General features: G+C 44.2%; 1 protein-coding gene across 1 annotated transcript in view; it reads left to right on the top strand.

Moving 5' to 3' along the window:
* CIT (citron rho-interacting serine/threonine kinase) overlaps positions 1-12,452 on the top strand; it is a 163,874-nt gene that overhangs the window by 80,878 nt on the left and 70,544 nt on the right. Inside the window, exons 10-15 of the mRNA XM_054712660.1 lie at positions 2,054-2,159; positions 3,068-3,211; positions 4,488-4,607; positions 9,363-9,533; positions 9,815-9,865; positions 10,389-10,442. Of these exons, the coding sequence (XP_054568635.1) occupies positions 2,054-2,159; positions 3,068-3,211; positions 4,488-4,607; positions 9,363-9,533; positions 9,815-9,865; positions 10,389-10,442 (646 nt within the window). The remainder of the gene's footprint in view (positions 1-2,053; positions 2,160-3,067; positions 3,212-4,487; positions 4,608-9,362; positions 9,534-9,814; positions 9,866-10,388; positions 10,443-12,452) is intronic.

Raw genomic sequence — 12,452 nt, forward strand, 5'->3', positions numbered from 1 at the left:
GCAAGACTGCTCTATCCCGCCAACCCTTGTCACTGGGGGGGTTGGGGTCGGGGCGGGGGAGCTGCAGGGAGAGAGGTGTTCTGAGTTGCTGCAGGGAACTGACCTCTTTCAGGCAGGGAAGTAGTTTGGGTCGGCATAAAGCAGAACTTTCACCTGCTGGTAAGATGTGAAAGCTAATGGAGAACCAGCTCCTGCAATCCCGTTACCAAGGCAACAAAGATGGGGCTGTGGGACAGCCGTGGGCTCTACTGCATGTCCTTACCTATGTGAGAACCTTTGTCGGTTGTTGCTCAGACCCTGCCCTTCACCAGTCCCAGTGTTCGTGCCCAGGGAGCCAACCACTGTGGGAAGCTGTCCTGGGAGGGGACTGTCATTTCCACCCATAATCAGCTGCTTCTAGGGATGAGGCAGAGTGCTCGAGTGATATGCACAAGCATATCCTTTCTATGGAGAGAGCATCCTTCTAACCCACTCTCAGGAGGTCATGCTGCATTATTTTTGTGATATTTTTCCAAGGGTTATATCAGGTGTATCAAGTCATTCTCCCTGCCCCAGCTCTCTATTGTGAGACGAACTGAAACCATTTAGTAACTGGCAGGTTGCTTAGTCACTCTGGGCCTCAATTTCCTCATCTATAAAATGAGGATAATAAATTGTATCTGCCTCCCAGAATTGTTGTGAGGAATAAAGAGTAAAAACATGTCTAGAGTTAGAACAGAACCAGGCATGTAATCAGTGCCCAATAAGTGTATGAGCTTTCTAGAGCTGCTGTAACAAATTGCTACAAATTTAGTGGCTTAACACAGGACACTTACTACCTTAGAGTTCTGGAGCTCAGAAGTCTGAGGTGGGTTTTACTGGGCTGAAATCAAGATGTAGACAAGACTGTACTCTGCAGCTTCTGAGAGAATCGGTCTCCTTGCCTTTTCCAGCTTCTGCTAGCCGCCTAGATTCCCTGGCTTGTGGCCCCTTCCTCCATCTTCAAGGCTAGCAGTGTGGTATCTTCAAATCTCTCTCTCTTTCTGACTCTGACCCTAATTCTGTTGTCATATCTCCTTCCCTCTTCTGCTTTCATTTTGTAAGGATGATTACATTGGACCCAACCAAATAATCCACATTAATCTCCCCATCTCAAAATCTTCACTTAATCACATCTGCAAAGTCTCCTTTGCCGTGTCAGCTAACAGATTCACAGGTAATGGACATTCGGATGTGGACATCTTGGGGCCGGGGCATTATTCAGCCTACCGTAGTTAGCCTTAGCAGTTTGTATAAAATGAAACAGAACCAACTGGCTAGCTTGGGGATGGAATAAATAATAATTTGATCCATGTACATTTATTGTGTACTTGCTGTGTTAGCTCTGCTCTGCCTCAGGACTATAGCATCAATTATCCCTCCTCCCTAGAGCTTGTTTCCTTCCAGAGCTTTGGATGGCCTGCACCTTCCCATCCTCAGGCCCCAGGTTAAATGTCACCTCCTCAGAGAGGCACTCCCTGCTTACTGTTGCTTAAAGCAGACCCTCGACCCATTTTCATGTCACGTCACCCTGTTTCCTTCTTTGTCATCATCTGTAACCTTTTTGTGTGTGTCTGCCTGATGTATTCTTTCTGCCCCTCTGCGGAAGGCCAGTTCCAGGAGGGCAGGGACCCTGAGGTCTTATTTATTGCTATTCCAGTGCCTGGGACAGTTTCTGGAACATAGTAGGTGCACAGCACATATCTGCCGAGTGAGTGAAGCCATGTAGGCAGGGTGCTGCTCACACTCTCCTGTGGTTGGTCCTTTTATTAGCATTCCACCTCATAGATATGGAAACCGAGGCTCAGAGAGTCTGAATCATTCCCTCAGGTCAGTGGCAACTGAATTTGCACCCAGCTCTGCCTGCTGCCAGAATTCTTGCTTCCTTCCACCTTCCTGCCTCATGCCGTGATGTCGTTAGAAGCCCTGCTGATGGCCACAGAGCTCTGGAAGCTCCATCGTCTGTGCCGTCGTTTCTGAATGCAGCTTTCAGGCCATGCATTTGCCACCTTGACACTGGTTTCCTTCTATCTAGGTCTGTTGTGTCGGGCCTTGACTCCCCTGCCAAGACTAGCTCCATGGAAAAGAAACTTCTCATCAAAAGCAAAGAGCTGCAAGACTCGCAGGACAAGTGTCACAAGGTATTTATTTCCGCAGCCGGCCTCTCTCCTTGCTCCAGGATCCTCCCGTCAATGTATGCCAAGGGAGCCACCCGGGGCCGCTGCTGGCACTGAGCCACCTGATCCAAACAGAGCGAGCGAGGTGCTATCTCCCTCGCTGAAGTCACGCCTCCGGCAGCTCAGAGGGAGATGAATTCGGGCCTTGACTTTGCTGTAAATCCTTTAAATCTTAACCAGAGGAGGCCCTGGATTTAAAGCGGCCTGTTCCTCAGCATGACCCAGCCAGATGTCCGCTTCTTCCGGCAGGTGGTGTGGGTCCTCACCTGTGGCCGAGATGCATCCCATCTGCTCTGAGTGATGCGAAGTTTCTCTTCCTAGTCTTTTAAAACTCCTGCTTATGTAACTGCTGCCACGGTGTTGATTATGCTCAACGTCTCTTAACATTCACTGTTCCTGCCCAGGGGCAGCTTTCTGGAAGCTCATAAAAGTCACTACTTGCCTGGGACTCCTAAGAGTGCAGACGAATACATATCTCCTTGCCCTGTCCTGGATTGTCCTCTAAATCTTTGCAAGGAGATGGGGGGGATCAAGATGGATTTGGGGTAACATTAAAGTGACGTCTGCAAAAACCAAACCAAACCAAAAAAGCAAACAGGTGAAAAGTGATGCTTGTGGCTCTCTGGCTCACTGGGTTAGAGGAGTGACCAAGTGTGAACCGAGACGTGAATGAGAGGAGTGACTTAGCATTGGTGACTCTCCTTACGAAGAACTGTGCGCTCCTGGGCGAAGAAACAATGGTATTTCCATCCCAACCTTTGGCGCAATAGTGCCAGCCCAGACCACCAGGTGGTTTTGGAGGCTACTTGAGAGTTGATAGCCCCCAACGAACCTCCAGGGGCCTTTTTAACCTGTCGATGTGTTTATTTCAGATGGAGCAGGAAATGACCCGGTTACATCGGAGAGTGTCAGAGGTGGAGGCTGTGCTTAGTCAGAAGGAGGTGGAGCTGAAGGCCTCTGAGACTCAGAGATCCCTCCTGGAGCAGGACCTTGCTACCTACATCACAGAATGCAGTGTGAGCCTTCCCCAAGTCCCCTTCCCTTGGAGGTGGCACTTCCTGTTGTGTGTGTCTCATCCTGTTTCATGACAGCTCCATGAGGCACATCACAGCCAATGGCAGAGAGTAGAGAAAGGGAGCTTACAAAAGCAAGAACTGTGATTTGCAGAGTAGTGTGAGCCTGGTGACAGGTCCCAGAGAGAAATGAGACTGGACCCCAGAAAGTCCAGGCAGGCGCAGAGCTTGGAGATGGGCGTAGTCATCATTGCAGCAAGTCCCCAAGGGTCCTAACTTCACCCATCCCAACCTCTCTGGTCTAAACCTACACCAAGTCTGACACGATCAGCCTCGGGAACCAAACTCGCGAATAAGCACAAGAAAATAAATGTCTTTTGAATCTGCCTGAAATCAATTTTTCATTGCCTGCAACTGGCGTAGCAATAAGAAAACTCAGCCTTTAAAACCCAGACCCTCTGTCATTATTTACCATGTGGCTTTTTTTTTTCTTTCCATCACAAGAGTAGACTGTCTTCTCCATTGTCTCGTTAAATTTTTCATCCAGGTGTGTTTTTTTTTATGTGCCCAATTAAACAGTCTCAAAAAATTGAATCACACATTTTTCAAGTTTCTTTCCCCCCCACTTCTTTCATGAGGGAGAGATCTATAGGACGTGGCTAATTAAGAGTAACTGCTATGTTTCCATTCCAGATTTGGCTGCCTTTCAGTGGTGGGTGAAGTTATTCAGCTCTGTATTTCAGATATATATTTCAGTGCCACTGAAGCACTGAGGGAACCTTATGGATGAAAGGTATCCAGGAGACACAAGCCAGGAGATGGAAATAGACTGCTTGGAGTCTCAAGGGACAATAGGGCAGAGCATGAAGTCATTGCTACTTTGAAAGAGTTATACACTAGCAAGTCCTTGAATAACTGGTATTACAGAAAAGACTGTGTGACTGTCCCAGTGGTGGTTATAACAGCTAAGGGATCTGATTAGTGTTTAGTCCTAAACATGCAAGTAAGTATGTGCTAGGACAGGGAGATGGTGGTAGGAGACAGCTTGCTGTAGCTTCAGGCTGGATCATAAGGTCACAGGGTTGAGATGATCTTTCTTGAACCCAGGAGTCTTTACAGGATGAAAACCGGAATCAGCAACCAACTGCAAGTTGTCGACTTTGTCCCTCACCTGAAACCGTCTTGGTGTCTACGAAGCAGCTTGCAGCTCCATTAATGAATCTTTTCAAACAGAGCAGGCTCCGCAGGGCATCCCTATTAAAATTTTTGCTTTCTGCAGAGCTTAAAGCGAAGTTTGGAGCAAGCACGGATGGAGGTGTCCCAGGAGGATGACAAAGCACTGCAGCTTCTCCATGATATCAGAGAGCAGAGCCGGAAGCTCCAAGAAATCAAAGAGCAGGTATGACTGCCTGCCCGGGAGCAGGGCGGCGGCTCGGACCTCATTTCAGGAGAGGGGTGTTTGAGAGGCGGAGAGAAGGAAAGAGAAAGCGGGAGACGTATAGGTCATTTGGAAACTTCAGCTAGCCCATATTTACATAAACTGTGGAGTGATTGGTTGTAGCTCCTTTGAAATCTGTGCCCATAATGGCTGCTCTTTTCTATTAAAAGTCGAGGTTTAGAGCATGGGCAGGACAGCTGTGGCCTCTGGGGCAAATCTGGCCCACCCCCTGTTTTCCATGACCATAAGCAGGAATGCCTTTTGCATTTGTAAATAATTGTGGGAAAAATCAAAAGAAGAAGAATATGTCATGGCACATGCAAAGTACGTGGAAGTCAGAGTTGGGTGCCCATAGATAAGGTTTTGTGGACAGCCATGCTCATCCCCTGACGCCTTGCCCATAGCTGTTACTCCTGCTCCCGTGGCGGAGGGGAGCTGTGACAAAGACCATCTGGCCTGCAAAGCTGGAAACTCTTACGATCTAGCCTTTTACAGGAAGAGTGTGCCAACCTCTGCTTTTGATCACTACAAAGAAATTAAGGTTTTTATAGCTTTTCAGTTTCACTTTTAAGTTTTTGAGAGAAGCCAGGATAATTCATAGTCAGTAAAACTTACTATATAAGTAAAATGTAAAGAAATAGTCGAGAAGAAGAGGTAAGACTGAGTGAGATTTAACACAGCAAATCTGAGTGCAGAAAGCTACACCCTGTGTATTCAGAAAAGAGCACCGAGAACTTTAAAAAGCCCACTCTCCCCCCACTCCCCTTTCAAAAAGGGTTTTCTTTGGAGATTGTTCATTTTTTTAAAAATTTTGCTTCATTGTTTCCTTTTTAGCATAGATTTTTCTGTCCTTTGAAGAAACTGTAAATAGAAACTTTCATGAAGAGATGGTAATGAGCAATTGGAGAACTGAATTATCAGCTGCCAGGCAACTCTCATTCACTTCAGAAAACCCAATGTAAACACTGATGGAAATGAACATTTTTGTCTCTGGGTAGCACCAACTTAGCCATCTGGGTGGTGCTAAATATAAGAAACTTCTGCAAATGATCAGATCCATTCACTGTTCTTTAAAGAAAGAATGATTGTTGGGGGGTGTTGTTGGTATAATCCATCACCTTAATATTTAAAAATGATTGGTTACTATCTTGCTTGATAAAAACGTTATAAGTAAATATGCATGGGAAGTGGAGCAGTCTGGTTAGCAGGTGTCTGAACAATACTAACCTTAGAGCGTTTCCAGGCCACTCAGTTTGAAAGACCTGCTTTGACAGGTGACTCACTGCCCCTTTTATCAACATGGTTTCTCATCCTAAAAGTTTCAAGAGGTGGGATTCTTTTTCTCCCATTAGTTCAATGTGTTTGGAAATTTGCTCTTGGTTGACATCCTGGGGAAATGAAAGCTATATTTGGCCACCAGAGGGAGCAGCTGGTGTCCATGAAATTCCACAGAAACAGAATTAACAGGACATTTTGAAAGGTGGTTGAGTTCAAAGCACTGTCTTTTGTGATTCATATCGCAGTTGGCATGATGTGGAGTTTTAGATTTAATGACTGCTAAAAGTTCCAGTGGGGGAAGAACACTTTCTCGGTTTCTGATTTTACTTCTCACCAGAAGAAGCGTTTATTAAAGTGGCTTTTGGGAAGTTTTGTGAGAGGAGGATGTTTGTCCAGAACCATGCCCTGGCCAGTTTGGCTCAGTGGATAGAGTGTCGACCTGTGGACTGAAGGGTCCCGGGTTTGATTCCGGTCAAGGGCATACCTCAGTTGCAAGCTCTGGCCCTGATTGGGGCACATGTGGGAGGCAACCCGTTGATGTGTCTCTCTCTCATTGATGTTTCTCTCCGTCTTTCCCCCTCCCTTCCATTCTCTCTAAAAAAAATCAATGGAAAATATCCTCGGGTGAGGATTGGCCCAAAAAGGAAGGCACTTCCTGCTTTCAGCAAACTCCCAGTAATTGGTTCGCAGCACGGTGGTTCCTCTCCGGTTTGGCAGTTCCCCCTCCTCTTTATCTCAAAAGCTAATTCCTATATGGCTCTTTATTTTTTAATATTTTGCTTCTACCTAGCCACCCCCTATAGAGTATTTGGACTCGGTTTAAAATAACACCCAAGTCTCCCATGATGGTTTGGTTCATGCACCTTTACCAGCAATGGCTGACCCCTCGCCGTCGCCCTCGCCTCAGGAAGGGAAGCAGAAGCTCAGGAAACACGGAAGATGCTTCTCACGGAATAGGACCACGTCTGACTTCCTTCCCACAAAATTCTGAAGCTCCCTCGGGAACACTTACCTTAGGCCTCGGGAGTTGTCCGTGGTCTGCATTCTGATCCCGCGCAGCTCCCACCTGCAGGTCAGCCCATGCTGAGACAGGACTGCTCTCAGCTGCCCTTGGAGACAGGCCTGATGACCTTCCCTCAGGTTTTCCCTGCAGCAGGCATTAGCTGTTGGATTTATGAGATTGCCTTGAAGTCTGCAGCATAATAACAGCAGCTCAACAAATGAGGTAGAATTCTCGTTGATGCTTGAGCAGGCTGGGTGCCCCAAGAGCTCAGAGAGCTGACGGAGAGGTTGCCTGATTCTTGCCTTCCTCCCCCTGGGTGCTGACGGCTCAGGAAAGAGATGTTGGGGGGATGAACAGCTGCTCTGTCCTTGCTGTCGACAAAACACAAACATTACATTCCTTCCTCACTAACAAGTTCAAGAAAGAAAAGGGAACTTGGGTCCCAGGTTCGATTCTGGTCAAGGGCACAGACCTCAGTTGCAGGCATGATCCCCGGCCCTGGTCAGGGTGTATATGGGAGGCAACTAATCAATGTGTTTCTCTCACATTGATGTTTCTCTCTCTCTGTCTCTCCCCCTCCCTTCCACTCTCTAAAAATTGATGGAAAATATCCTTGGGTGAGGATTAACAAAAAAAGAAAAGAAAAGGGAGCTTGGGGATAAGATGCTCAAGATTTTCTCCCAACTCAGCTTCCTCCACAGTTTGGTGTTTGTGACTGTAGGGTAGGACTGACGGTATTTATAGTTGCCCATAAAATATTTAAATTTTTTTATTTAGAAGAAAAAAAATTGAGCTTTTAAGTCAAAGAAACTTTTCATAGATAATCATGTTTTTGTCTTAATATGAACACAGTAATAAAATATAATTTTAAAAAATTATTTTTTTGGGGGGGTTGGGGGAGAAGAGGGTCCAGGAAGGCACAGTATTCAGAGCCATGATAATCAGAATGCATCCAGGGGTCTGGAAAAATCCAAGGAAAAATGTATCGTTTTACATAATCGGCTCATGTTCCATTCCGTGAGTTCAGATAATTGTGAGCAGGTTATAAAGGCCTTTGGCTATATAACCCCACGTCACCCACTTAGTGTGCACCACCCAGAAACCCGGTGCCCCATGACTTCTAGGCTTGACCTTCAATGACAGTATAGTTTTCGGTAAAGTGAAATAAGACTGCTTCTCTCAGGGCTTGCTTTTTTCCCCATTTCCCCTCTACCAATGGTATAGTTAGAGGTGTGCTTGCATGAGAACTACCCAATTTTCATAAGGACATCACTTCCCCTTTAGTGTGCACTGGGGAGATCTCCTATTAAAATAGGCTGGGAGGTCTACTTTATACCTTGTTATTTAAAACACACATATCCTTGCTCAATTGATACCTCTTCAATTATTGCTTGGGAGAACACATCTTAGAGATGTTCACTGTATATAGTGAATGTCAAAGACAATTTTGATTCAATTCCTTGTTCTTTCATTTTATATCCCGCCTACCCCCACCCCAAGGCATCTTGGATTGCATAAGTGCCCATTCATAATTCTTATATATAAAAGTTTTGATTTTGCTAATAAAGATGATTTTCATACTTTGGCCAAAAGTTTTCAAAACTGCCCATTTCTTCTGGTAAATCCAATTTTGAAAAGCCTCAATTCAAATGTTCTGTTTTGATTTTAGAAATGCATTTTGAAAAAGGTCAGGCTGTCTGGATCACTTGAAAGGATTTGTTAGAGGGAACAAGATGATTCTTTCTTTGGAATCTCTCTCACAAGTTATTCTGACCAGAGCCAGTGTTTTCTGACTCTTGCAAATTTCAGGGTGACTTGTGTTTCAAGAGCAACGTTAAGTTCTTCATTCAGTTTGGGTCCAGAAAAATTAATGGTGAGAAACTGACATGATGAGTTTCACCTTCCAAGATTCTTTCCACTGAGATTTCCAATTACCCTCTTGTGCAATCTGAAAGGTTAATTTTAAAACTAGTACCATATCTAATTATGTTAGGAGCACATGACTGCTAAAGGACAAATCTATATAAGCGATTACCCTTGGAAGAAAGCTACACATAAGCAGTTTGTCCCAGTTGTTTAAAGAACATCCCTTTCAGCTCTCCTCTGTTGCAGATGCCTTAAGGTTCTGTGCTTACTTGTGGTATTATTTGCTCAAAGGATCTTATTATAGGCACATGTGTTCCAAATGGTGTTAATAGTGATACATGTTCCACTTTAAGACAGTTTAAAGATTTAATACTCTCTTCTCCCTCCTCACCCTCCCATGCCTCTCCCCTTTGCCCATCTGTCTGTTCACCTTCTCTCTAGGTCTGTTCTCTGCCAATCTCTCTTCAGTTTTTGTCTTCCCTCTGTGGCCGATGTCTGTCCACCTTCACTGCCTGTCTTTTCTTTTAGTAGTTCTCAAGTTCACCTTTCTTCCATGGCCCGCCCTTTAGGAGTACCAGGCTCAAGTGGAAGAAATGAGGTTAATGATGAACCAGTTGGAAGAGGACCTGGTTTCGGCAAGAAGACGGAGTGACCTCTATGAATCGGAGCTGAGAGAGTCCAGGCTGGCCGCTGAAGAGTTCAAGCGGAAAGCAACAGAATCTCAGCATAAACTGATGAAGGTAGTCACCACCCACCAGGAGGGTGTTTGGGGTAGAATCTTGAATGATCTAGCAAGAATAACGGGAATGCTAGCCTGATGAGTCTACGTTTAGGAAATGATGGGATATCTTGGAAAGTTCCTGGTCTTTACAGACGATAACTTATTTTGTCATCGTCATCGTCATCATCATCATCATCACCACTTTGGTCACAGAGACTTAAGAAAGTACAGGAGGTAGTGTTGTCTGTAAGACTTTATATTCTTGAGACTCCCCGTTATGTCATATCTTTTAAATTACAGGCGAAGGATCAAGGGAAGCCTGAAGTGGGAGAATATTCCCAACTGGAGAAGGTATTTTCCATTGGTGATGTTGCTGTTTTGGTAGATAATCTTTTAGGGGTTACTATCAGTGGCCAGTCATTGGAAAGAATACTCTTATAATGAATAGAGAACTTTCTTCCAGGTTTATTTTGATGGTCAACCTCTGGGTGACCACTTTTAGCTTCAGCTGTGGTTCTAAAGGGATAAAAGACATCATTTTTTTTGTCATGTCTGCTCACAGTAACAAAAAAACCCAGACTCTTAGTAAAATACATGTGAAAATTCTCTTTGCCTTTAAGGCACTGGGCAACTTTGATTCTCTTTTTGCCATTTTGTATGCTGGTGGTTCTGGAGGAATAGTCCCTGTGGAGGTTTGCTCTGGGACATTTGGTGCTTTCTGATAGGCCACTTGTTTTTCCCCTCCATTAGTAGGTACTGGGAAACAAAACAAAAAGATCCCACAGAAACCTCAAGAAAATAGGACTGCAGTAAATGTAGCAAGACCTTAATACTGATTTGCCTTTTGCTTTATTTCCTGGGATTTTAATTATAGATCAATGCTGAGCAGCAGCTCAAAATTCAAGAGCTCCAAGAAAAGCTGGAAAAGGTAAGCCTGAGGGGATTTTCTTGGGAGCCTACCCCGCCCCCCTTTCCAAATTCTTTACCTTGCCTCCTCCTGGGCATGAAAGATGAAAGAGACAGATTTAGTCACCCAGCGCAGGGGAAAATGCAGGGGGAGTGAGCTATTACCTGAAAATATGAGTTCTGAATATACTTTTTCTTTGGAGATGTGTCAGCAGTGTTTATTTTTGAAAACCAAGCTGTGTGAGAATCTCAAGAAAAATTTCTAATTATACTGTGACAGAACCCAGGAAGCCGGCTTCTCTCCCTTCGGGGGCCAGACTCCCCATTTTGCACATTTGTAAGGGAAGCATGTGTTGTTCACGACCCAGACTGCTTTCAATTAGAAACTCTGTGGGCAGCATTGCTGTGCACTGGAAGATGGAAGGAGCCGAGGAAGCGTCTTCTGGGGGGGGGGCGGGGGGGGGGGAGGGGGGAGTTTGGTTGACAGCATCCGGAAAAGTTAGTGCTAGTTGAACCCTGGAAATACTAACAAAAGGGCCAGAATGAATGTGGTTCTGAGACATGGCTTGTGGATGTTTGTGAATGTGCTTATTGGTTTAGTGTAGCAGAACTCCTTCTTACTTTTTAAAAAAAAAATTGTGGTAAAAAAACATAACATTAAATTTACCATCGTGACCATTTTAAGTGTGTAGTTCAGTAGTGTTAAGTACATTCACATGGTTGTACAATGGAGCGCTGGAACTTGTCCATCTTGCAACACTGGAACTCTATACCTGCCAACCCGAATCCCACTTTCCCTGAAAGCCCCCTGCCCTTGGGAACCACCTTTTAATTTTGTGTCTCTACTAGTATGGCCTTGACTGCTTCAGGAACTTCTTATGAGTAGAATAATACAGCATTTTCCCTTTTGTGACTGGCTTATTTCACTTAGCATAATATTCTTGAGTTACAGCGACTTTGTGGCATGTGACAGGATTTCCTTCTTCAGGGCTGCCTAATATCCCATTGTCTGTAGCTTCCACATTTTGTTTATTCATTTCTTCCCTTCTTGCCTATTCTCGAGCCACTAATGAAAGCCTTACTGCCTCTTTTAGCTAGTAGCTTGTGTAAGGAATCCTGTTTTCATCTAGAACTGTGCTCTTTAATAGAAGTGTGATGCAAGCCACGAATATCAGCCACAGATGTAATTTAAAATTTTCTAGTAGGCTTATTAGGAAAAACAAAAAGAAACAAGTAGAATTATTTGAATAGTATAGTTTATTTAGAATATATCATGTTAGCTTCATCAATATAGAATATATCATGCTAGCATGTCAATATTAAGACATTTATACTATTTCAGTTTTTAAATGTATTGAACTTAAAGAAAGAATGGAGTTCCCGCCCTGGCTAATTTGGCTCAGTGGATAGAGCATTGGCCTGCAGACTGAAGCGTCCCAGGTTTGTTTCCAGTCAAAGGCACATGCCAGGTTGCAGGCTTGATCCCCTGTGGGGGGCGTGCAGAGAGCAGCTGATCAGTGATTCTCTCTTATCATTGATGTTTCTGTCTTCCTCTCTCTGAAATCAATAAAAATATATTTTAAAAACAGAATGTAATTCTCAGTCATACCAGCCACTTTCAGGTGCTCCACGGCCACATGTGGCAAGTGGCTCCCATGTGGATAGTGCTAGTCTCGAAATTGGAGTTTTCTTGCAGTTTCCATTTTTAAATTTTGAGTTTCTACTTTTTTAAATTTTAATTTAAAGCAACTAAGTGTGAGGTTGTTGGTCTCTTAAACTCAGATCTTTACAATGATGCTGTAAGAGCAGAAGTATAATGAAGACCCATATAAAAATTAACTTCAAAATGTGTTATTTAAGAAAACAACACATGGATTGGCGAATTACCATGAACACTATGGTTGTTGTGCCCTTTGAAAATTAGTTGAAATTACCGTTTTTATCTTGTTTGCTTGTAAATGTAGTACAAATTCTCTATAGGAAAATTAGAAAGTGAGATAATTAAATGAGGAGAAAATTAATGCTTCGAGGT

Source organism: Eptesicus fuscus, chromosome 23, assembly GCF_027574615.1.
Source record: "Eptesicus fuscus isolate TK198812 chromosome 23, DD_ASM_mEF_20220401, whole genome shotgun sequence".
Taxonomy (NCBI): Eukaryota; Metazoa; Chordata; class Mammalia; order Chiroptera; family Vespertilionidae; genus Eptesicus; species Eptesicus fuscus.